Source organism: Ambystoma mexicanum, chromosome 13 (assembly GCF_040938575.1).
Source record: "Ambystoma mexicanum isolate Mex_15411 chromosome 13, UKY_AmexF1_1, whole genome shotgun sequence".
Taxonomy (NCBI): domain Eukaryota; kingdom Metazoa; phylum Chordata; class Amphibia; order Caudata; family Ambystomatidae; genus Ambystoma; species Ambystoma mexicanum.
The window spans coordinates 507,510,559-507,537,432 of NC_090938.1; the positions used below are offsets into that span (position 1 = coordinate 507,510,559).

General features: G+C 45.5%; 1 protein-coding gene across 2 annotated transcripts in view; it reads left to right on the forward strand.

Moving 5' to 3' along the window:
• The window catches only part of LOC138521388 (amine oxidase [copper-containing] 3-like), a 141,934-nt gene extending 122,761 nt beyond the window's left edge, over nucleotides 1-19,173 (forward strand). For both annotated transcript variants that reach the window (XM_069634176.1, XM_069634177.1), the window contains exons 3-4: nucleotides 13,625-13,754; nucleotides 17,127-19,173. In XM_069634176.1, the coding sequence (XP_069490277.1) occupies nucleotides 13,625-13,754; nucleotides 17,127-17,414 (418 nt within the window). In that variant the 3' untranslated portion in view covers nucleotides 17,415-19,173. The remainder of the gene's footprint in view (nucleotides 1-13,624; nucleotides 13,755-17,126) is intronic.
• The last annotated feature ends 7,701 nt before the right edge of the window (nucleotides 19,174-26,874 follow it).

A 26,874-nucleotide genomic window follows, 5' to 3' on the forward strand; every position in this document is an offset into this window, starting at 1 on the left:
TACATTTGTATGAACGATTCTGGCTACCTCATCTAGCACAAGGTGGTATTAATGCAAGGAGTTTTCTAAAGGAAATACCCACAGGAACTTTTTTTTTAATGTCATCATCTTTGTTCCTGAATTAGGTTCGCACCCTGTTTTACTGAGTTGTCTATGTTCACTATATTATGTTTAGTTTATGTCCTGTCAGTATAACCAGGGCTGCTCTCTCTTGGTTTATTGTAATTTAAAGATCCTCCACATGTTTCATCCCACTTCCGATTGTGGAAGGCTCCCTTGCTTTATTTATTTATTTTATTGTGCATTTGTTAGGTGCTTATACAACAAGTAAATTGTGTTTCAAAGCGCCCACAGGGCAACAGGGAGGAAACATGGGATTGAAGAACAGTGTAAAACAATGCAGGATGAAGATGGACCTACTAGGCCTTGTGAGCATTCAGACTGTGCACGTGCAGAGAGAAGAGAGGGGAAGAGTGAGTGGTAAGTGCTAGGAGTGCCTGTGCTCGTGAGTGAGCAGCAGATGTAAGTGTCCAGTGGAGGAAGTGCGAGGGAGAGGTCAGCTGCAATAAATAGGAAAGTTCAAGCCTATAGTGGCATAGGCCAGTGGGTGCCAAAGAAAGTGCTGGTGGAAGGCGGAGGCTGAAGGCGATTGGGTGTGGGAGGCCAGGGCCCCAGAGGACACTATGAGCCCTGGTCACCAATCCCAGCGACTGTGGGATTAGCAGAGGAGGGAGTAAGGGAAGGTGGAGGTGAAAAGGAAAGTCTTGAGGAGCCTTTGGAATTTGATGAGAGCTAGGTCAAGACTAAGAAGGAGGGGGAGGCTGTTCCATAGGAGGGAGGCAGCTGAGGAATGAGATCAGATCAGCCACCGGCCCTCTGCATAGCGGATTGCTTGGCACACAGAGAGGCGGTAACAGAGTAGCATAGAGACCTACAGGGTGAGTATTTAGTTAGAGCAAGTTGCAGCTAGCATGGTCCCCCAGACAGCCTTATGGATGATGCAGAGGGATTTGAATTTGATCCTTGCAGCAACTGGGAGCCAGTGAAGAGTTTTTAGGGCTGGAGAGATCTGGTCCCTGGGATTGAGGCCAAGGAAAGTCTTGCTGCCCTATTCTGGATTAACTAGAGGACGCGTTGAGAGGAGGAGGGTAGATTCAGGAGAAGGCTATTGCAGTAGTCTAGCCTAGAGAGAACCAGAGCTCTGGTAATATTGAGCTGGGGGAAAGTGAGAAAAGGGAGAATTCATTTGAGAATGAAGAGTTGAAAGTGGGACTTCTTGGCAACGTCATGAATGTGAGGGAGAACAGAAAGAGAGGAGTCGAAGATGACTCCATGGTTTCTGGCTTCAGATGAAGGAGAAGGGGAGAGTTCATAGAGGATGGCCAGAGTGAGGGGAAGAAAGAGGGAGCAGGAGTCCCAATAGGAAACACTTGGTCAGGTTTCTTCAAGATGATATCATGAATTAGCTGGCGTTCTCCTTTAAAGTGGGCCTCCTTTCAGATCTGAGTTTATTTTACCCGCATAGAGGGGAATTGGGCAATCAAGCATTGTTCTAAAAAAGAAAAATAAGGCGTAGTTCTTTTTTTGGGACCTGTTCTCAACTACAAAAGCATTCCTTTTTAAAATAAGGTCTGGCGCCCGCTCCACTGCTATAACTATTTATCCCATGGAAAAGTAACAGGCTGCATTCCTGTTGCTGTTTAAAAGGTATATGTTTAAGAAACAAAATCTTTGCATTCAGTTTTCAAATGTAAAAAAAGAAAAAATCAAAAAATAGTCCACAGGCGCCCCTCTGGGAGAACGCCCCGTACACAGCCTTGTGGGGCCTCATCAGTGAGGTGGAGCTGTGCCTCTCTAAGCACAGTGAGCAAGGGTCCACGTCTGGATGACCCTAGGAAACTTAGGGTGACTAAACCTAAGTCCCTTAAATAATGAAAAAATAGTCTAAAGTTGCCTCTCTGCGAGAACGAACACAGCCCATTGACCTGTTCTTTAGGAAGGTACCCACTCGAGAGTCCGCAGCCACACTTTAGCTCACTGTACCTTTCACAGATGGGAAATATCCATTTGCATATCAGTCTTTGTCCCGCCCACATGGGTAGTCCAGCAACAAAATGCTATGGCAATTCCCTTCTGAACAAGCGTACCAACAGCAACCCCATTCACATGTTTCAGCCTTGTTGGGCCTCATCAATGAGGTGGAGCTGTGCCTCTCTAAGCACAGTGAACAAGGGGACCACGTCTGGACGACCCTTGGAAACTTAGTGATGACATCATTGATTTCTTGGTTTGTGGTCAGTCAACTTGTTCAATTGATGACATCTCTATCTCCTCTATATCATCAATTAGGTATGGTTAAATGGCTGCCTAAGAGAGTAATGTTTCTCACATCTGTGATAATTGATGATGGCGATGAAGAGCCTAAGAGTGAGGTTCAACTGTTGTTTCTCTGTCTTCAGGCTGAGAGTCGTGTGGGGGTCATGAAGGCCATGCTTAGACCTCTGTCTTCACACCTCGAGTCGGCCACACTATCTACACAACTCTCTCTGTTCACGTGCAACTTCAGGAGCCAAACCTTTATTATCCCTCCGAGATGTCCATGGTACTTTGTACGATTGTCCAGGCTCCATGATAGGTAACTGCAGTCTCCACCAGGGTTGCACCAGACCCATTTACCCAATAATCATGGGTGTTGAATGGGAACTCAAACACTGTTTTGCCGGGAACAGAGGATACTGCATCAGTTGTGATTTAGTTGCATTTCGCGTCCATGTCTTTTCAACTTCTTATGTCTCTACGTCTAACAGAACTTTCATCCCTATGGTCTTTTCAGTGGTCTTTTTGCATTGTGGGATTGCTACTCTGATGACACAAAAGGCGAATAACACCAGGATCAATGCTCCTACCAATACTTTTAGTTTGTTGGCCATCCATGTTGGTATCCAGGAGATGTATGACAGCCAGTCATCGGCCTTTCCTACAGTGGACATTTCTGCCTACATTTTGGCATGCACCTCTGATAGTTGGGTGATGGCCTCTGTTAGGGTCCCAGTTTCTTCATCATGGGCAGCAATGAACTTGCAGCAAGAAGGCACAATTTTGGCACACACGAGTTCCACTATGGCCGTGAGAAGGTCCAGAACATATCTGTTCTGGAGGGCCATTAACATGACCGCTCTAAGCTCTTCCTTGATGGCGTTGAACCCTTTGACAGTTGAATTTATTTTTTGCAGCATCTCCCATGCATTATTTGAAGCCATTTGGCGTTTGCGTTTGCTTGGACTGCTGGAACAATGGACGTAAAGAACATTTCAGTTCTGCTAAACAATCTGTGCTCTGGTGGTATCGCGTCTAATGCCTCTTCCATTTTTGATGATGCACTTCATTCTGGTCAGCTCTACAGGTCTCTTTTTCCTTTGATGAGCATCCATTTTGAAGAATCAGTTTACTTGTATCTCTTTCCGCGGCACTGCCAATGCTGGTGTGTTCAGCTGTTTGAGTGAGCATATTCCTCCCCAATTGGATGGGAGCTGCATGTATGCCTTCAACCTGCAGGCCCAGTAGTGGTTCATAAGCACTGCGGTGCCGACCTTCATGTCTGGTATTTTTTAGATCTGCTTACACCCTTTATTCTCCCCAACCTTTACCGAATCATCATTCTGGAAACATAAGGACGCACCCTCGAGTGGTAGAATGGGCATGGGCCCTGCTTCATCTTACCTCGGGTAAGGGCTTAATGTTTCCAATGTAGTTCCAGACTTTCTTGCCACTTAATTTTACTGCACAATCTGTGGCTTGTTCAACATAGGGCCCCTCAAATCTAGGTTTAAACCAGGGTCTGATGAAACTCTTCAACAAACCAGTGTCCCCGAGGTAAAGTAGTCATGGCTTTAATAGTTCCTCGTTCGTTTCTGGGGTGTTTTCTTTCTCGCTGTTCTTCGACCTCTCCCGCCATGCATGCAGTTGGCGAGAAATAAAAGAGGCCTTTCATTTCCAAACACACCAGAAGTTGCATGGGCATCTGTCAATGCCCTAGTGGGAGGAGCCAGTGGGAGTCACATGCGTTGCCCCAATACCCCCCGCATGGGGCGTTAAGTGGTAGTCAGATCTGGGCTGATTGCGCAATGAGTACCGGGCTAAGGGCAAACAATAGAGCCACCTATTTTTTAATGTGGCTTTGATCCTTGCAATTTTCTCTTTGAGCAGGTGTTGAGGCGCTCACAGCTCCCATTAGCTTGCGGGTGATAGGCACAGGAGAATTTGTGCTGTATCCTCAACAGAGCCGTGATATGCTCAAACGTTTCATTCACAAAATGAGGTCCATTGTCAGACCGCAGGACCTCACACACCCCTCATTGTGGGAACAGCCCTCTAACAAGGAATTTTGTTGCTCTGAGAGTATCGGGGTGTGACAGGGACCGGCTTCGATCCACTGGGAAAATGGGCATTCAACCACTATCATGTAGCAGTAGCCCTGACAGACTCGGATCATGTCGAGGTAGTCTATGTGGAGGTGTGGAAATACCTGATTGGGCAGGGTACAGCTTCTCTCACTACAAGTAAAGTATGACCATCTGTGAATTCTTTACAAGTGACACCATTTCCATGAACACAGCTATGTGCACTGCCATATTTGTTCATAAACACTCTTCCCCAATGTGTGCAGCAAGTACGTCCCTACCTAGATGAGTGGGGTAATGCAATTGCGTGAGTGCAATCTACAATAGTGATGCTGGAATTACTAGCTTGTCTGTGCTCCCCTGTGGCCACAAAGCATCCCTAGGAAATAATGAACAACCCTGTCTCAGCCATAATTCATTTTCCTCCACCAGTGTCCTTCCCTGAAATTCCTTCCATTATCTGCATGGCTGGCAAGGTATTATAACCTTCCTTTACAATCATATTGTGCACACGGATACGTGTGTTCAATGGGGTATCAGACTCTGTTATTTCAGAGAAATATGCTGTGCGCTTCGCTTCCACATCTGCGGCTTAATTGCCTCGGGAGTCTAGGACCTCCCCTCTCGAATGGGCCTGGCACTTCACGCCCACTATGGCTGCTGGTAGTTGAAGTGCATCTATGAGCCTGCCCAATAGGGGCACATGCTGCACCGGTGTACCATCAGACCATTCAAAACCCCTCCTCTGCTTTCATGACAGCCCAGAGTGTACTGTAGATGTCACATAGGCCGAATCCGAGTACACTGTAACTTCCTGGTCCTTGTGTGTTTCTAATGCCATGATGAGAGCCGCTAATTCTGAAGCTTGCACTGAATAATGTGAAGGCAATCTCACTCTTGCTGTTGCTTCTGCTATCCTGTCTGACTTTACTCTCACCACTGCCATCCCCATATGTTTTCCCCCTGTTGTCTGGTCTATCATCGAAGATCCATCAATATAAAATACTTCTCTCCCTTCAAGTGCATTCTCTCTCACTTTGGGAATGTCATACTGTTCCATGTATGTAGTACAGTTGTGCACATAGTCAACCTCTTCTACTGGTTCAGCTAGAAAGGTCGTTGGGTTTACAATCCAGCACTTCACCACCTTTATATCTGGGTTTGAGATGATTACCTTGTACACAGAAGCTCTCTGTGTAGTTAACATGCTCTTGGGTCTTTCAAGGATTGCAAAGAGGGAATGCTCCATGTAAAGAGTGGTGCTGCACCTCATCGTGATACTCACTGACGTTTCTACCGTGAATGCGGCAGCAGCTAGAGCTTGTTTGCATGGGTAATGTTCTCTCATAACTGGGTCTAGACGTTCACTATAGGAGCCCAGTGGCTTGTGTCCTAAGGTAGTTGTCTGTGTGAGTACCGCAGTCATCAGTATTCTGTTGGAGTGCGAGAACAAATAGAAGTTGTCATGTTAGTCTGGGATTCCTAACACAGGAGCTGTGCGAATTGCTTGCTTCAGCTCCTCGAATGCATCAGTCATCTTGTGTGTCCATAGCAACTTGCCATTCCCTCTTTGCACCTCCCTGAGCCACTTAATAGAGGTCTCGTGTATGTGCTTTAATGAAAGACCCATGCCCTGCAATAATTGCTGAGGCCCAAGAGCTGCTGCATTTCTCTTACTGTCTTTGGCTTTGGCATTCTGCGGATCGTCTCTGTCTGTTCTGGAGTCACTTTTCAAGCCTTCCTGCGGTATCAACTGCCCAATATATAACACTTCTTCCAGGCAATACTGTAATTTTGTCTTGTCAACCTGTCAAAAGTATACTGAGTCATTTCAACACTGTTCCTCTGACTTGCTACAAATCAAAATGTCATCTACGTATTGTATGATGGTGCTCCCCATCTGTGTGTTGCCCAGATCCATCTGGAGGACCATATTAAAGATTGCAGGTGACTCACAGTACAACCGTGGGAGTCTTGTGTGTTTCCACTTCCGGTTTCTGTATAGGAAGGAGATCAAGTCCTGTGACTCTTCATGGAGCGGTATAGAGAAGAAGGCATTCTTCTATTCTATTACTGTGAAGTGAGTAGCTCCTGTCTGGGTGCTACACAGAATTGTCACTGGATTAGGAACTAACTGAAATTCTGGTTCATAAATTTATTTCAAAGGGCGCACATCCTGAATAAACTGCCACAACCCTGCGGTTGCCTTTTTTACTGGGTACACTGCAGGGTTACACTGTGATTCTGAGGTTACCAGAATGCCTTGCTTCACTGATGAGGTGATCGTCTGATAAATACCTTTGTCTGCTTCCTTCGATAGGTCATACTGTCTTTCCCTTGGTAGAATAGCCCTTGGTTTAAGGTTTATCTTGACTGCCCCTATCCCTTTTAGCAAACCCATGTCATAAGGACCACTGGTCCATACGACACTGGGTACTTGCCCCAAGTCTTCCTCGAGAAATGGTGATGCTGCTTTTCACAACACAATAAACCTCTGTGGCTCCTTCATGTAATGTTTTCACACCCAATGTGTAATGCTTATGTCGAACATCATCTCATTGTCTGATCAATCGTCCTGGAACAATTCTTCATCTGTCACGTCAGTCAACCTGTAATCCTCCCCTACTGCAATCACTGTCCTCCATGATCCTCCTGTGTCATAAGTCCTATGCAACACTATTCTCTCGTCCTTTACTATAACTGCCTCGAGTTCTATTGGGAACACCTTTACTTCTCATTCATCTAGGGGAATCTCTGGACTAAATAAGAACTCATTTGGTATATGTAATAGTGTGTCCTCTATCCCTGGAACCCATGCTATCAGCACTTCCACCCCATATTGACACAGCTCGAGGTCTGCTGGCACCCCCTTTTACACCGTCTGCCCACAATATGCCTAAATGAGTTCCCTCGCGTTCATGTAATGAATTCCTGATGTCAAGCACACTATCCCTTGGTCTGTAAATGAGATGGTCATGTTAAGTCGTCTCATCATGTCTCTACCTATTATGTACATTGGCGTCGATCAGGAATATAACAGTGGCATGGTCTGTCATGTTCTCCTACACAAAGTGTAAGTTCGTCAGTAAAAATAACCAAGTCTGTAGCCCCAGAGAATCGCTGTGCATTCATGGCAATGCCTGCCATCGGGTGTTTTCCTTCCCTAATATAGGACTGAGTCGACCTTGTATCTACAAGAAAAGAAAAAGTCTTGTCATCTATTGTTACTCCTATACGTGGTTCCTCAGCGAGATTGGGTGTAATGGATGGGATTAAACACATCAGCTCTGTCTCTGTGCTGTCCTTTTGTGGGTATAATGACATTACCGTCCCTGTCAATGAATTGCTCCCTATAATAATCGCTCCCCCCAGTTTTCGCATGGGAGTCTGCATCATGGAGTCTGCGATGCATGTGTCAAGGGCAGGTATGGCTGCATTTGAATGTCTTGTGTGTGCGCGTCTGTTGTGGCATGTATGTCTGTGCTTTGTGTGATACTGAGCATAATAATCAGTCTGCTCTGTCTGGTATGTGGGTTGGTGCTGCATTCCCTCATTGTGGTGCATCCCACCACTGTCCATACACACTCAAGATATGTGACTGATTCTTCCACACACCCCACATTGTACAGGATTCCCCTTTTGGTCTTTGCTGTCCCCCATGAAACCCCTCTGCGACCTGTTGCATTGAATACCTAAACCCTCTTCCCCAAGGTGCCCCTCCTCATTCCCATGGCCACTGAATTATGTTACCTCATCCTGCAAAGCCTCCCCACGCTATCTGCAGCCTGTTCTGCATGTGCTGAGTGACTACACCTTCCCCGCTTGTTAGCATTGTGTATTTTGATAATTTCTTCTGCACTAGCTTTGATTCTTCCTTTTCTCTCACACTTCTTTCTCGCATTCTCTCACATTAGCCTACAATAATGCACTATGGTTAGCTGAGTTTCTGACAATGGCTTAGCCTCCATCCCCACAAGCTTCTTAAGCTGTTTTTGCACCTGCTCAGGCAACCCTTGACATAATATGTGGTAAAATAACCCCACTGTATTGTCCCATGGCTCTCTGATCTCGAGACGCCATTGCTCTTGGATTTATTGAATATATTGAAGTGGGTCTTCCTCATCATGCATTTTTTGTGCCATAATTATGCTAATATCCGCGGTGTCTGGGTATTGCACCCTTAGAGTGTGCCTTACGGGCGCTCAGTAGTTATTGAACAGGGCGCCGTTGTGTGCTGTATTTTGTGCTGTCACTCCGAGGTACCCTGCTCTTCTCCACATATCGTCTGCTATCTCCCCAACAATAGCTGAAAGTAAACAATTCATGTCGGACACTGCTGGTGACGTCCCTGCTATCATTCTTTCGAGCTCATGAATCCACTTTCCATCCCCAGCAGTTAACAATGGTAGCTTGCATCTTAAATTGTCCTTATCCATCTGCTGCCATAGAATATACTGAGGATGCCCACCACCCTTCTCCAATAATGGGAACTGCGTCAGTCCCATTCCTCCATCCTGTCTTCATGTGTCTTTAGTGGCAGTGAACGCCCTTGCCACCTCTGTCTGTTTTCATCATGCCAGGGCCCTGAGCCTCTGCGCATATGGAGTAATGTCATCCGGATTGTGCAATCTGTCCCTGGGATGCACTAGTCGCCCTTTGATTCCTTCTACTCCTCTGCCCCTTTCTTCTTAGCCTCCCCACACTGTGTATCTATCAGGGCTTGCTTCTTAGGAGTGGCGATAAGGCCTTCCCTCTTTGTCATCATCACTTCCCTGTCGATCCTCGTCTGACCCCATGGTCCTGATACTATTGTCAGTGTCCCCTTCCCTCTCGTCTTCATAGCGAAGCCTCCTTAACTCCTTAACATTGGGTCTTCCAGATGCTTTTCCATGGCACAATCTGTACTGCTGCGTTCCCCCTCAATGAAGGCCCAGTGGCACTCCTATCTGCTCGTGGGGCAGCAGCACTGTTTCTCCTACACCTGTAAAGTTGTAAAGTTCCCCTACCCTCCTTCGTATTCCTTCCCCAACCTCGTCATCTAAATGTGCCAAGTCTGTCTTAATCTCCACTGCCTTCAAAAAGCATGTCTCTCTGCTTTCCTCTTTATCCTGCTCATGTCTCCACTCCTCTTCTTGCCTGTATTGGCGCTCTTTAATGAGTCGGTTGACTTCTACCCTTCCTTTCTCCTTCTTTATGTGCAACTGCCTTTCTTGCTCTTTTCCGCTTTCCTCCTTGCTTTGTCCTCTAGCTCTCTCTTCTCTCCTCTTTTTCCTCTCTCTCTCTTTCTTCTGCTTGCTCTCTCTCCTTCTGCAACCTCTCATATTCCTCCTTGTCTTCCCCTTCTGCACAATTCCTCCATTATCTCCGCCCATTCCTTGGCTTCCTCCTCCATAATCATACAACTCGGTACTTCCTTTCACTTGTGGCTTTCCCATCTAATTTAAGCAATATCTGTCTGCCTACCGATTAATTTGGCACTATATATTCTTGTCCCCCGCTAAGCCCTGTCTTCCCCAAGTCATTCTCCTTTAGATCTGCTTGCAGCTCACTGTGCTCCTTACAATCGTGCTGGTGTCCTGCGCTCTTTTACCCGCTTGCTTTATGCCACTAAGTGTATCTTTGCCACTATACGCTGGAGGTGTGAAAGTGGGATTCATGTATCCCGCCTCTGCTTTCAACTCCTTTACGGGGTAAAATCCCTTACTCTCTGCTGCTGGACCTTCATCTGCGGCTTGAGGTGGAGGGGGGCCAGAGGTGGTTTTCCTTCCATATCGCGTTGACCAAGCATCCAGCGAGTCCCCTGCCTCGTCCTGAAACATTTTCTATAACTCTTATATGGCCAGCTGCTTACCTACTTGGTTCCCCTCATAGGCTGCATGTAAACAAGTGGTCATATGTTGCTGCACACATTTGGAAAAGCTTCCGTCTTTGGGCCATGGCTTTGCCAACTTGACCTCGGTATCATGAGTCCATTCTGTGCTATGCTTGCATGTTTTGGCTTGATACAGCGCGAGGGACTTGCATAAGGGTTGAAGGGGTGTGTCCCTCATTTTCATCACTTTATTTAACACTTATCAATACTTACTTGACCTCAAATCAGGATTTTGACACATCCAATTTATCTTACAATTTTGCAATTCACAAACTCTATGCACAAACTCTATGCAGTCTCTTGAATACCATTTCTCCAGATTGTAACAGTGCACCAAATCTTTTCATTAGCCTATCTGGCTCACCATCATCAACACGGGCGTGCTCCCACTGTGTTCTCCGCCGTGAAGGCTTAAATTGCAACTCCACTCATGTGCTTCTCAAGCTCCTCCCCAATGGCTCAACACTGATCATGAACTCCCTTACCAACCCAATAACTGCAATCCACCACCTCCAGTGCACCTCAAGTCCTATTAAGCAACCTCATGGGTGACATCACCAAAACCATAGAGGAAAAGCCCTTGATATCTAACCCTTCAATACATAATGTCCGCTATTAATCACAAAAACACAATAACAATCCTTGACATAAAACATACGGCTGTCTTCCTGCCTCACTAACAGGGTAAACCATTAAATCACATGGCCCCTCTTCTATAGTATCGCCATATAGGAATACATTTTCATGGGTGAAACTAGGAAACCACCTTTCTGTGATAAAAGCTAGCTTCTTCCACTAACACCTATACATAGGTAACCATAGATTATCATCCATGAACCAAGCTGAATTGCCTAACTCATAGGAAAAACGTTTTCTTCTTCAGTTTTTTTCATCTGCAAGCTAAACTGACTGTTTAAGCTAACCACCAAAACTGACGGCCTAAAGAACAGGTAGTCCTTGCACAAATCAGAAAACCACACAAATACAACATCAAGAAGAACATTTCCTTTCACCCACATTTGCCAAATAGCTGAGTCTATACTTACGCTCCGTGGTCCACTGAAGCCCCTCAGACAGCGACTCTTCCAAAATCTACCACTCTCCCATCTGGTCAGCTAGGCTTCCCACAGGAAGCAGGCAGGAATTCCCTCCAAAGGTGGCTCCTGTCAGCCTCTTCTCCTTTCCCCACATGTGGACTTAGACGTCCACTCTTGTGGGTCAACGCGCAGCCCCTCGGGCATGTGGCGGGATGAGATGGGTTTAGTGCCGAAAGGTCTTAGCTACCATCCCTCTGCTACCACTTGTAAATGAGTGGTAGAGGCTCTGTAGCAGTCATCCCAATGACCAGCAGAGAGATCCTCGGGCCCATCAAAAACTCCATGCTGTAAGAATGGAAGACACAGCCATAGGGCAAAGTTCACTGTCTTTTTTTATCTAACAAAATGATAGGGATCACACTAGAAAACCATACATTCTCTAGAGGTCTCGTCTTCTGAACGTGTGTCACCCTGTTTTATTCAGGAGTGATGTCACAAAACCAAGTTCCATCCCAAAAACTGTCAGGCATGCAGATTGGTCTGTTTAGGCGAACCATGTATACATTCTATTGGGGTTAGTTCTACTATTGGGTAGCAATATCTGGTGGCTCCTCCTGGGACCACCTCTACATGTAACCAATACCAAGTTGCAGAGTCGTGGGGAGACTATTGGCTCCTGCAACATATTAGGTCTTCACATGAAAGGTGACTCTGTATTTGGCAGAATGTGTCCTCCCAGCCCTCGGGACCCTGGACGGTTACCAGGCTGAGTGTACCTTTTCAAGGCAAGGCAATGGGAATGAGCATGGAGGTGCTTTGTGTTCCCTAATGTTGCCACCTCTGATCACCTAAGCCTGAGAGAGTACATTCATTTGTGAATTATCAAGCAACACTTGTATCTTCCCACCTCTGGTATGATGGGGATAGCTCCTCTCCATCTACCTTGAGCGAATAGGCATTGTCCTGCTTTTCCAGGTCACGTGTGTTGATACCACAAAATAGAGCTCTCATGCTTGAATTATGAGGGTTTTAGCCTGAATTTCTTGCAGGTGGTTTATTTTCTTAGTAACTGGATCTTTACATCTCTACTCGTTCTTGGCTGGGGGTGCACTGTGTCTGCGCTGGAGGCTATTGTATGCCTGCCTCTCGCTGCAGTGATCTTGTCAGCACTTCCATGTGTTCAAAGTCTGTTTCCCCTTCCTCTTTCACTTCAGCACACATATAGCTTTTTCTATTTGTCCTTATGGCGCTCCACGTTAGTGTCAATCAAGCATGTGCAAGTTAGGTATACGCATACTTGGCTTCTTGCAGTTTTGCTTTGGCAAAGGATACTGGCTTATCTATAACTGCATGTTTGATGTAGCTCCCCATACAATGAGGTGAGACTTTCCAAATTGTGCACCCAAAATGTTTATGTCGCACTCTACCTACCTGTTACTGCACGTGTGATGCAGCACCCCATACCTTGAGGTGTTGCTTGCCAAAGTGTGCACCTTAACCAACAGGGCCCTAATCTAATGTGTGCTTGATACTGAATGTAACCATTGGCTGTAACCTATGTAAGAAACCTATGTAACTGAACACTCATGCAAGCTACCAATGTAACCATCCTACTTAAGTAAAAGCGCCTAGATGCCTCCGGGTTAGGTGCGCTATATAAATGTCAAAATAAGTAAATCAATAGTAATGACGTAATTGATTTCTTGATTTGTGATCAGTCGACTTGTTTGTTTGATGACATCTCCATCTCCTCCATATCATCAATTGGGTACGGTTTGAATGGCTGCCTAAGAGAGTAACGTTTCTCACATCTGCGATACACTGATGATGGTGAAGAAGGGCCTAAGAGTGAGGTGCACCTCTCGTTTCTCTGTCTTCAGGCTGAGAGTCGTGTGGGGGTCATGAGGGCCATGCTTGGACATCCACCTTCATACTGAAAACTTAAGGACATTTTCTTAAATTAGAAAAGGGGCAGTGCTTTAAAAAATGCTTGCAGTGCTACTGATGCACATGTTTCTATCAAAAGGCTTGCTGCTGGAAAACATGACATCTTCCCTCTAATTCTTCCACCCACCTTGGAATGATGGCGCTGGAAACTGGAGGGGAGAAATGCCTGCTTTCATCCCTACTTTTAGCATGAGCTCAGAATCGGGCCCTCAGTCACAATATAAGTAGGTACAGGAAAGAAATCAACCCCTAACCTGCTGTTCAATTGTGAATTTGTGAGTGCGATCCTGGATTAGGCATCTCTGGTTGTGACTTCCCTCCACACCCCTGTCTCTGTTTAATTGTGTCATGTTTCTGTGCAATTGTAGGTACAAACTGGCGATAACTCAACGCAAGGAAGAGGAGCCGCAGAGCGGATGTATCTACAATCAGAATGACCCATGGACGCCGTCAGTGAAATTCGATGACTTCATAAATGATGAAAACATCGTAGATAAGGTTGGTGATGCCGCATGTCCCATCGTCCTGTCGGGCTTCCAGGCACAGGTTTTGGGGAGGCCCAACAAAAGAACATTTCATCTTTGGGCCATTGCAGCAGTGAATAGTAACTGCCTGCCCAGGGACAGAACCCCAGGCCCATACACGGTAGTACCAATTCACAGGCCAGAGCTATGCACCAGCATAGCCTAGCCATGGCAGAGTAATAATATTGCCCCATGTCACCGGGACACCATTGTTCCACTAAAATCCACGGTAATCCGGTACTTTGGTCCATTTGATTCAATTGAAATTAACCAAGACCACCACTACTTACAATGCCGGTATTGGCTGGGATTGCAATGATTTCCTATGTAATTAAGGACGAAAATATATGCCATTAGCACTTAGTGAGTTAAACTGCATGCATGCCTTAGCCGAAACCCATGACTGGAACTATGGTTTGCCGCTGAGGTATATCTATTGTTTGCAAAGTGTACATGCACCACAGGGGACTTATTGCTTCAGGGCATGTGAAGTGTGAGGGGAAGGAGTGTGAGAGAGAGTAAAAAAGAGTGGGCAATGAGGTGTGGTTGCTTACTGGTGAATAGTCATGAGTTCTCCATAGGTTAGACAGGGCCTGGTGGGTCATAGTTCTTAGCCTTATTGACCAACCTCCCATCAACCACTTCAGTAAGGCCCTTTGAGGATTTCACCTTTCAGTTTCTTTTGTGCAATGCAGGGTTTTATCGTCCTCTGAGTCATGGCAGGAGCTTGTTGCGGAGTGACGGGCCTTGCGTAGATTGCAGTCTTGTGCCAACTCTTTCATTTTTTGCTGTGCTCCACTTGTAGTCTCTCGGGTGTGAATAATCGGAGAATCCTCTCGGGCAGACAGTACTGGATGACGTGTATATCGTACTCGGATGCTTAATTCTATACACCTTTTGGGTTTGGATACAGCTTTCAGCTGCATTCTCCTTTCAGCCAGTATGGACCTCAGGGCTGTTGAGATGTGGTTCTTCAGTCTTCATACAAGCGTCTGATATCTTAGTTGCTTTTGTTTCGTCAGCTATTTCCGAGGTCTGCGAGTCATACAGTAGGCGAGTTTGCTCAGCATAATGCTTGAAGCAGTTTCTCCATGTTGTTGATTTTTAGAAATGGGACAATTATTTTCAGGAGGCTCAGTTGGCACTGGGAGCTGTTGGTAAGGGCATTGACATTGGTGAAGCAGAGGCTTGAGTGAAGTGGACTCCCTGGATTGCTGGTTTTTGCAGGTGCTGTTGTGGTCTGCCTACTGCAGAAGGTCAACTGCACAGGAAGCTCGCGACCAGTGCAGACCGGAAATTGATGATTTCTGTTTTGATCACATTGAAACACAGTTCGCTTGATAGCATCCATTTTTGGGCAATGACTGGACACTGTTATCTGGTTGCTAGCCAAACGGTTGTTGACGCTAATTCTCAAAATCCGGTGAGTGCTATAGGCACAAAGCTGGACAGAGTCCACATAGGAGGTGAGGATGGAGGCAGCCGATAGGATGAGCACTTTTAGCATGTCTAATAGGGTGGAATATGTGCTTCGATCCTGTCAGAATCCAGATTGCCTTTTGTAGAATAGGCCTACTGATTCACTGTGTTTCGCCCGTCTCGGGAGGATAGCTCATGGGCAACGTGCTCGCCTTGGAAACAAGACGATGCAAAGCAACACAGGTTCGATCCCTGGGTCAGCGCTTAAAAACCTCTGGGTATTAAGTGTGTTATGAATAACCAATTAAAAATGGTGTTGTTGTGGGGCTGTCCTGTATCTTGGGCAGAACAGGGATGTCAGTTTTTTTTTTTTAGGCGGTAGTCTGATTATTGGCTGATTTAGTGCTCTATGAACTGTTTCTGGGGGCCTTACACGCTTTCGAAATATGAGCCCCACTGGTAGGTTTGGTCTTTTGTCACGGAAGCTGGGCAAGGGTACCATAGAGTAGATGGTTCCTTCATCTGCACCTGAAGACTGATGATGTAATTATCTGGTACTATTTCAAATCAAGAGATGCTTGCCTTTTACCGTGGAGTGCTGACAAGGGTATGTATGGCTGGTCATAGGCTGAGAGTTGATCATGGATTGCATAGATATATTTTTTAGTTTACTGTGATTTTACCGAAAACTTTTTATTCAAGATAATTTTTACTGAAATATTTTTACCGAAAAAATACAGAGTTTTTATAGAATTGTTTATTTGACGGGGTTCACCCCCTGCCCACCAAACTCCCTGTTTCCCCCATGTTTTTAACCGCCACCCACCGCCTCCCTGCTTGTTTAAACCCTTACCATATAGATATTTAAAAAAAACCTGTATTTTCTCAGTAAAAGTGTTTTGGTAAAAAATACCTTGAATAGAAAATATTTGGTAAAATCACTGATGCCTATTTTTTCTGTAAATAAGCAGACCTATTTCTCAGTTAGCGCTAGAGATGGTCTAATGCTACAATCGGCTTGTTCGTGATCAGTTAGCTCGATGGAGGCTTGATTGGATGTTTATCACCCCTGGCATGTAGTTGGTAGGCTTAAGAGGCGTATTCACCCTCCAGGGAGTTTGAGTTCCACCATTTCCTTTCCAACCTCCTGCCTCCTCTTTCCAGGTGAGCCAGGTCCAGCTGCACCATTTGTCAGCTCTTTTCTGCTGGAATTTCACTTTTCCAAGACTCGTCGGTAATAGCTTGTCCCTGGTCTCTACAAGCTGACTTGAGAGGGTGTGTAGAACAGCACTGGGACATTTTGGTAGAACAGGAGGGAGGGCACATCTTTTTTGCAGGTCAGCAGGGTCTTTCTTTTGCATTATGGACTGGAAAGCAGGCAGTGATAGTACCAGATCTGTTTGGTGACATTGGTTGAGTTCCTTTCAGATTCTACGTGAATGGCACATTGGGCGAGCAACTCTCTGTATAGGGCAGAAGTAACAACACACATTGCTTGGATCCAAAGTATCCCATGTTATTCTCATCTGATTGGGCAGTTTTATTGAAATAATGCTCAAGCCATAAATGAATGTCCTCCATCATGTGCATATTTTTGTTACAAAGTTTGCAGAGGAGCTCCATCTGTTGGTCAAGAAATGGGGTGTTAGTGCTGGGCAGATGGTGGCCTGGGAGTCCTGCAATGGCCATGGAGCCATCTGGCCAACTCAGAAATCCGTTGTCCAGCTATGTGGCCACCATTGTTCAAATTCAGTGGTCACCTGCTTGGACCGAGTCTGCCAGGTGTCCCGCCTTGGGGGATCATTTTGACAGCTCACTAGTCGGGCACATACTATGTCTCCTCCTCTTTTGCATTGCTGCCATGACTTGGCCACTTCATGGAATTGACCTGTAATGTGACCTCCCATTTGCTTCTGTTTCTTGCCAGGACCTGGTCGCTTGGCCCACCATCGGCTTCCTTCACATTCCACATGCCGAGGACATTCCCAACACTGTGACGACAGGGAATGGGGTCGGCTTCCTGCTAAGACCCTACAACTATTTCAAAGAGGATCCATCTGTCGACTCCGGAGATGCTGTCTACTTCACCAAGGACATGGACCTGACCAGCTGTGCTGTGAACCCGTTGGCGTGTCTGTCAAAGACTGCCTCTTGCGCCCCCAATATTCCTCCTTTCAACTACACAGGCTTGGACAATGCTCAGCTGACACTTTAAGAGTCATCGCCGCCACCACGGTACCTGCGCATGCACGGAAAAAACCACCATGGACTCAGAATGTCCCAATGTTTGCTGAAAGAGACACTATTGGTTTGCTGACCGACGAACTAGGAAATTCTGACTGGCAAGTTTCGACTCACATTTAACAACATATCCCCAGTTTATAAATGTTGTTTCAGCTCTCCCCGTTACGTTTATGCGTCAATTGAGCTGCCCATCCATCGATTGATTCACGTGTTCGTCCATCTGCCTGTACTTACACCTGTCCATTCATTGGTCTGCCCTCTTTCTTTCCGCCCATCTGTCCATTCATCCATTATCAGTCCACCCATAACTTAGCTGTTCCTCCATCTATGGTCTAGTAGGTATCGTCCGTCCGTCCGTCCGTCCGTCCATCCATCCGTCTAATATGTATAATCCATCTATCCAGGAATCCATCAGTTTAAAATGTATCACCTGTCTATCCATCCACCCACCCACTCGCCTATCTATCTATCTATCTATCTATCTATCTATCTGTCTGTCTGTCTGTCTGTCTGTCTGTCTGTCTGTCTGTCTGTCTGTCCGTCCATCTAATATGTATCCTCTAGCCATCCAACCATGCATCCATCTGTCTGTCCATTGGTCCGTCCATCCATCTATCCTTTTGTCCATCTCTGTCCGTCTGTCCGTACACCAGTACCACTGGTAGCTCACAGACCCATGCGTAATGAACCTTTGCGAACAAACCCTCCCTTCAAGTGGGGCTACAAAAAAATGATCTCACCTTAAAGAAGCCATGACCAGGACTGGCTGGCATAACTGGGCAAGTAACTTGTTAAAAGAGCTAGCTACCAGTCCTCTGGACATGTGCTGCTATCGGAACACGTAGCACTTGATCTTTTCATGAAAACTTACTGAATTAGTACATGGACTGCTTTTAAAAGACCCAAAATGGCATTATTCTTTTATACATCTTTAAAATGTGTTCACCCTATAACAGTTACAAACTAGGGGTCCCAGCTATTCACTGGATAAAATGCACGTGACACAGCACTTCCCCTCCAAATGCAGAGTAACGGCCTTGCCCCCGCTAGGGAGCCAATGTCACCAATAGGAGCGATGTCACTTGTACTGCTTTTGCAACTTAGTAACCAGTGACATGTTACTTTTGAACTCTGGTGGTGATCAGCACCCAATCATCAAAAAGTGACATTTATCAGCGTTCAGCTGCATCAAGCTCACTGACGTGTGAGAACACAGAGGCCACGAGGGAACTATTCTATTGTGGGCGTCTGCAACCTGTAGCTCGCCAGATGCTTTGGAAAATAAATTCCATGGTTCCTCACCAATAACTATACTGGTTAGGGCGGATGGGAGTTGTAGTCCATAGCATCTTCCGAAGTGGGAGGGTGCAGGTTCCAGGAGGGGAGAGTGCTATAGGAAGTGGACGGGGATAAGATGGATGCTGTCATCATCTGGGCTTCTGTGAAAATGAGCATCTGAGGAGGCGGGTGGGGGGTGGAGGGGAAGGTGGTGAGCGGTGTTAGGCTAAGTCTTAGTGGGAACAATGCTGCTGAAATTGACCAAAGACTTAATATAGCTGCTGGGTGACCAAAAGTATATTTAGAGTGGGTTTAACGGATACAATATTTTTAAGAATTATGTTTTGTTATTGTGCCAGGTATGGGGTTGTCATTATATCGAAAATAAAGTAATTTGTGGTGTCAAAATGTAATTTTTTGTGATTAGTCAATTAAAAGGGTTTTACACCATTGCCTGTCTACCTAATGTTTACTAATATTTGCAGAGCACATGTTTGGTTATTGAACTGTGTGTTGCTTTTTGCTTTGTGGCAACCTTGGGGTGCTGAGCTGAAGAACAATTGTTGGCAAGGAGATATTGTGGTCCTATGAACGGTGTGCAATGACTATTTCTTATGCTTACTCCAGAGGCCTAACATTCCCACAAGTAGGAGATGGGGGGGCTATCGGTACCGTACCCCACAATCAAGGATTTCTCACATCTGTGACACCCCATCATACATAGTGACATTCATGATGGAAGGGGCGTGGAAAGCCTGATGGTACCTGACCCCTCAATCCCCCGCTGCTTGCACTGAGCAGGAATCCCATATACCTGGGTACATCACATCAAAAGATCCAGCTAGCAGATGGGATCACGCATCTGCTCCAGACCACCCTGCCCGGACAGCACCCATAAAGAATCACACAGATAGTCACGCATCACTTTGAGCAATCTTGGACAGGTGCACCATGGGAAAGCCCTGGAGGCACCAGCCACAACCCCACACACCTTTCTGGACCTTTCAACCTCACCTGCTGCATCACCTCAACAAAGCATGACTTTGACAAAAGTAGAAGATGGAAATGACCTGTTGGCACCTGATCCTGGCCTGGCATGGCAATACCAGATATAACTCAGAAAAACATTCATACATCACCTCAAAAACCCGGAAAGGCAGGAGAGGGCGAGGGCCTACAAGTACCGGACCATCCTGCCAAGACACCTCACCTAACTGACCCTACTAACCCACATCAGGACAGTTCCCCTGGCATGAGTTGGTACCCGGCGCACTCCCTGCCCCCTGCTTAATGGCACCAAATAGCTATTGCAAGATGCTTATAGGTCACCCCCATGCGAGAACTAGCCACGACAATGACCCCCATCGGCTGTCACAATGACATTGCAAAAGGTCATAAATGGGGAGGTCTCAAGATTTTTGACATGACATTCTTACCACAGTCCAGTACATCACCAATCACTCACGATGGTCATCAGTGCTGCAAAGGCTTTACATTACAGCGCTGTTATGTATAACTCTTACTTCACATCACATTTAGAGGTTAATGGGTTGTGGCCAGCAGAATCCTCTTAGCTTGGTGGCTCAAGTGTGAGGCCCATGGGAAGGCTTATTTGCTTGAACACTGCTCATGGGAGGGACGGGTGGTATGTGTTGCCAGGGACAGTGGGCCTTCAGTCCTGCGCTTTCCTTTTTTTTTATAAACTAGTGCATTCTGGAAGTTGCACGTTTTTTTAAACTGAATTTTTATTGACATTTGTTGAAGCATGAAACATATAAATTTAATTTTACCATGTTGAAATGCCAGATATTAATATTACATCTCCCGTCCAACGGTATCAGGTAATATTATCCCCATATATATGGTCGCCGTAAATAATATCACCGGGAAAAGGTTGCAGCGATATTATATGGGTGACCATATATATGGGGACAGGGGCAAAAAAAAAAAAAAAATGTCGCCACAAAAAACGGCAATTTTTTGGCGATATTTTTGCATGCCGAGATTTTTGCGGCGACATTATTACATGGAACCCTTCCAACCCCCCCATGAACAGGGTGTCGCAGTTTATTACACGGTAACACCCAAGTCGGGGAGCTCCTTCCCCCACAATGAATGTGACACACAAAAAAGGGCTTTGGATTTTTTTAAGAGTTCAATATGGTTAGGCATCCAACCCATCTCTCACACAACCCAACAAATACCCGGTCCCACAATGCACTAGGAACCAGGCCGGTGTGTATTAAGAATATATTTATTAATTTATTTATTTAGACAAATATCATAAATAGATTACATCAGCCACCAATGTTGTGGCAACACAAAAACAGAATAACCTATTTGGAAAGTACTAACACAGAGATGACATTAACATATGCAGTTACAATAGTTTCCTTTTAAATCACCCACCAAACAGAAGAAAAGAACAGTTTGAGGCACACAATGAATTCAAACTGGGTTATGCATTTCTCCCAGTAACCCTCACCCCCCAAACATCATTTTGGCTTGATAACTTTGAATGGAAGGCAGCGGCAGGGAGTGGGAACACAATGGAAAAATTGGATTAGTGGTCTAGCTCACAGAAACAATATGGGAGACAGAAAAGTAATGGGCAAATTCGTTTTGCAGAGCACAATGGGAAAATCGGGTTTGAATTATTTAACACAGCTGCAATGGGAAATAATAAGAAGAAATTGGAAATTCGTTTTTCTACACCTAACAAGGACAGGCAGGGCTTCGGGGTATTAGTTAGCACACAATGGGAAAATCGTTTTTTTGGGTTGGAATCACAGATGCAATGTGAGAAAGAAAATGCAAGTGGAAAAATGTGTTTTTCAGAGCACAAGGTGTACACTGCGGCAATTTCGTTTTTGGCACCTTGCACATGCACAGGCACTATGGGCTTCCCACTTCTGATTTATCATGAAGGGGATCAATGGGGAATTTCGATTTTCTACACTCGGCGCACACAGCAGGGTTGGGGGTTATCTCTTTTGGCAAATCTTTATGACTATACCGGCTCACAACACACTGGGAAAAGATTGTTGATTTCTAATACCAACAATACAGATCCTGTGAACTTCTATGGGGGAATTAATTGATTTACTTTGACAAATATACTAGGGATCTACAGAGGCAAACAGGATTTTTCAATGGGGAAAAAACTAAAACAATGCTGAAAAATATATGAGGCCTACACACTGTATGGCTTTTTAGGGGTAGTTCTACTTACAGGAGAGGTCTGGGCCGGGCATCAGGGAGCATTAGGGCACACCGATGGGACACCAAAGGGGGTCAGTCAAGGGTCTCCTCTCCTTCCTCCAAAGGGCCTCAATCAGCGTCTAGGTCTCCTGGCTCCTGTATCAACTTCCAGACTTGCTAGGATGTTTCTTCAGCAGCAAGTCGCCTCTCGGAATTATTGCAAGACACCGAGCTTTCAAGCAAACTGACTTAGTTATAGGGCAAATTACATCAGACATTAGCCTTCCCTACCTCCCTCCCACATGGGTGCTGATAGGACAAGGGGATGGGGGAGTGCTTTGGCTTAGGAGTGGGAGGAGAGAACTTCATCATCCGACTTTTGACAGATGGGCTCGGTCATGTTTTTGGACTCAAATGTATCTCAACATGGCAAGTACCCTTCATTTCCACAACTTTACATGTATGAATACATTTTTGACAACTGTATTTTAAGGCAAATCAGATGAGACTACTATGGACTCTTAACGTCCTTTTTGTGTAGATATACAGTTTTTCTTCATTTACTCAGGAACCACATCAGTGAAAAATATGGCACTTTATGTGCATCATATGAAATATAATTGCCATGCTTTTATCAACTTTTCACATCTCTGGTAATCATGGTAAGGCCTAAATCACATTTTCATTAATAACTTTAGTTATGTTTATCCCACCAAAATCGTTTTAGAATGGTTAGAAGGGGTTAACTGCCACCTTTAATAAAAGCCTAGAATGACTTGTGTGATGTACATTGTCCATTTTATGCGATAAAATGCATTTCTCCCATGTTAAAGCAATGTGCAGTTTCACTCCTCAATTGATTAGACCCCCCCTCTTTTCTTAAGCTTCAGTTCTCCTCTTTAGGAACATAACGTCAACAGAGGGATCTGTGTTCAGATTTTGCCTCTCCCTTCAAGATCTAATGGCCACTGTAATGCACTTTTTATGGGACTTGTAAACTGGAAGTCACCAGAGCTGCAGAACAGACCTACCCTAATCAGGTCACTGCATTTCCCATTTACGAATATATTATTTCTTGTATTTAGGCTTGTTCTATTAAGAAATGGTTGTGATTGATGATGACACCCCAGGCCTGTCTTCAGGGAAGCAGACGGGAGGTCCTGGAGCTCAATAAGGGGTGACATTGTGTTAGTCCCGGACCTTCAATGAGTAGGCCACCAAATCTTCAAGATACACCCAGTAGGTTTTTGTGTCCTCCCTCATATGATCCAACATTACTAGCAATTGAGCCGCTTTATAGTATAGTCGGGAATCCAGAAATCCAAACCCGCTCCTGTTTCTCGGGAACATCAGCATTGCCATTTTCACTCTCTGAGTCTTATTCTGCCAGTTAAATCAGCTGATTTCTCCCATTAGGTCAAGAACAAATCTTTCCAGAAGTTGTCTCGGTATAGAAGTAACTAAATATAGGAGGCGCGGGAGTACATTCATTTTGATGGAAGTTATTTATCCGTGCCACGTTAATAATAGCAGTGCCCACCTTTTCAAATCTTCTTTGTGCCACTCCAAAAAGGGGTCATAATTTATTTTCACTAGCTCACCCAAATCTGTTGTAATTTGGATCACCAGGTATTGGATTCTCTTATGCTCTAGCCCCATGCCCAAGTATCTCTTCTGTGGGTCCAGTAGGGGACTCTGCATTTGAATTGGCATGATGCATGATTTCTGCACATTAATTTTAATACCTGACAGGTGGCCACAGGTCGAAATTTGTTTCATTAATGCCAGGAGTGACTGCTGTACATTGGTGAGATAACCCAGTATATCGTCTGCAAAGAGTAATAGTTTACATCCAGTCTCCCCACTAACTATCTCTCCAATACATTGATTTTTGTGTATTGCAACTACCGAGCGTTCCATGGTAAGGGCATACAGCAGTGGGGAGAGAGGGCAACCTTGCTTGTACCCCTTGTCAATCCAAAAACCTCAGAGAGACCGCCATTTACTTGCACCCTTGACCTAGGGCTGTGATTAAGTGCCAAAACCCATTTCCAGAAATTCCAGCCAAACCTCATCCTCCCCAGGACTTTCATCATAAAGGGCCGCTCCACCCTGTGAAGGCTTTCTCCGAATGTAAATATACTAAGCAAGAATCTTGGTCCCCCATTTGAGCGCAGTGGATAAGATCCATAGTTTTCCATATGTTGTCTGACCCCTGTCTCGGTCACGGTCTTCGGCCATATCATATGTCAGACCGGGGAGGGGAAGCCTTTCTAGGAAAGTGTCTGTGTTCCTCTTCTCTCTCCCATTCAGAAGTATATAAATTGCTATAACATTCAGTACATTCTTTCACAATGACCTGGTGATCATACTTAACAACCCCTTCTTCCAACACAATGCCCCAATTGTTCTCTGCTTCCTTTCCTCCCTCAATCTCCACACCAGGATCTTGTCAGCCTTATCCCCTTTTTTATGGAAACTTTGTTTCAAGAACCTGAGTTTTTCTCAGTGTCCTGAACCAGGATACTGTTTAGTTGTGCTTAATATTGTCAGAGCTTACTCGACACTGCAGGTGACATATAGTTACCCAGGCTACCTCCCAGCTGCAACTGTTCTATTTTTTGGCAGAGTGCTGTTTCCTGTTCACCCCTCACTCTCTTTTTCTGGGATCCTATCCTTATCAAGACACCCCGAATTGTTGCCTTAAAGCATTGCCACCAGGTCTGGACACTCTGTTCTCTTGTGTCATTAAAGCTTAAATAATCCTTGATTGCGACGAGCAATTTCTGTGTTACTTCCCTGTCTTGGAGCAGTAAGTCATTACACTTCCACCTCCCTCTGGGGGGTGCTGCCCGTCCTGGCCCCAATACCACTTTAACCATATCATGGTCCGACTAGGGGATTGGGGTACCCTGGGAGTCCGTTACTTGAGCTTTCAGATGTGTGTCGACCAGTACTAAGTCTATCCAGGAGTAGCAATTGTGCACCGCTGAGAAATAAGTGAAAGGTGTGTAACCTTCTAAGAGGGGGCAAACTGAGTCCACCCCTCCCAGGTTCTCATTTGCTTCCCTAAAATGTAATGAATTCCCTCACTCAATTGTGCTTCTGCAGCCTTGCCCAATCTTTTGCAGTCTTTCAGCGGGTTTGACACCATATTGAAATCCCCTCCAACCATTAGTCGACCCTCCACAAACACACTCAGTTAGTCTCTCACCCCCTCCCAAAATTCACACTGTCCCGAGTTTGGGGCATGAATGTAACCCAAAGTCATAAGGTCGCAATTCAGACATCCCTTTACAAAGACATAACGTCCATTTGGATCCGTCAAGAACTTTTCCGCCTGGAACCCAATGCGAGCTGAGACCAGGACTGCTACAGCCCTTCTCTTTTTTACATATGAGACCACAACTACTTCTCCCACTTTCCTGGCCATTAAGTCGGGTTTCCTACCCCTCTCCCAATGTGTCTCCTGCAGACATAGCCAGTCCAGGCTTGCCCTCTTAAACTCCTGTAGAACCAGCAACCTTTCACTTGGTGAATTAAGGCCTCGTAAATTGAGGGAGACGGTTGTCATCTCACTCATTGTCATCATTTACCCATTGCCAGAATGCTGCATGTCTCCTCCCGCTCCTGAGACAACCCTCTTTTAAGACACATTTCGCATGGGCCGGCTGTAAACACCCACATGTCTGAAGCTGCTTATCATGAAACCAACACACACTCTTAAACCTTAACTTTCCCTTTCCCACTCACCCGCTCTCCCAGCATCCAACCCTGCTCAGACACATCACCCAAGACAGGATCAAATCACCAGCAGTCCTCCTGATCTTAGGAGCAACACTGCAAAGCACAATACTCTGAGCCCCCCTCCCACTGTCAAAATGTTTATACTCCCCCAACCCCTTGCGCTTTATTCCACTCCCCAAACCTCTCTAGAACAGAGCAAAGAAATGTCTAAACATAAACTCTTATCTTAAAGTTACCTCTTTCAACGGAAGCAGTATTGTAGAGAACTCAGAACATCACAGTCATTTGCTCAGTTTTCTGCCTGGAGGGGTGTTAAGCTTCTTAAATGTGTGTGACTAAGGGATCTTTCGTTTGTCCATTCGTAGATCCTGGCCCACAGACCCTTCTCTTGCACCTCCTGGATTTTGAAATTGGGGCTGGGGCTCTTTCATTATTTCAGAGGAACCTCTTTGGATGTCGTCCTCGGTGACTAGCTTGTAGGAATATCCCTCATGTTCAAACGAAATTGAAAAAGGGAAGCCCCAGCGGTATCTCACGCCCTTATCATTCATCCATTTTGTGAGCGGACCACATTGCCTTCTCCTTTCTAGTGTGAAGGCTGATAGGTCCTGATACATAGTCATTTTAGTGGAGTCTTAGTCGATAGGGCCTGACCTCGAGGCACTGTCCAGTATCTTCATCTTTTATTAGTAATAATGAAATATCGACAGGATTGTCCTTGGGGATCTGGTGCCACCCTCGCTCGGTGCACCCTAACGATTGTAGGCTCATCAAGGACATCTGAGCCAAATAGAAGTCTCAAGATCTCCATTATAGAGCATTTGATGTCACTCTTGGATTCTCCCTTTTTCTCAGGAAACCAAAGAAACTGAGGTTATTTCTTCGCCCTCTGTTTTGGAATTCAACCATTTTCAATTGGACCTCCGCCTCTCTGCTCTCCAGCTCCGAAATCCACATATCTATTTGTGTCTCCATCATATCCAAAGATATCTCGTTGAACTCAAGGCCTTGGACCCCCTCATCTATGGAGTCAATCCTCTGGTCTATTCTGTCCAGCCTTTGCCCCAGCGTTGAATGGCATGCCCGTGATTTCCTACATGAGTGTAGCTCTGTCCTTCTTAGTGGATACTGGATCCTCCGGCATAGTCGCAGGTCAGGAAGACTCAATGTTGTCAAGGGCCTGAGTAGGGGCGTGGAACTGGAAT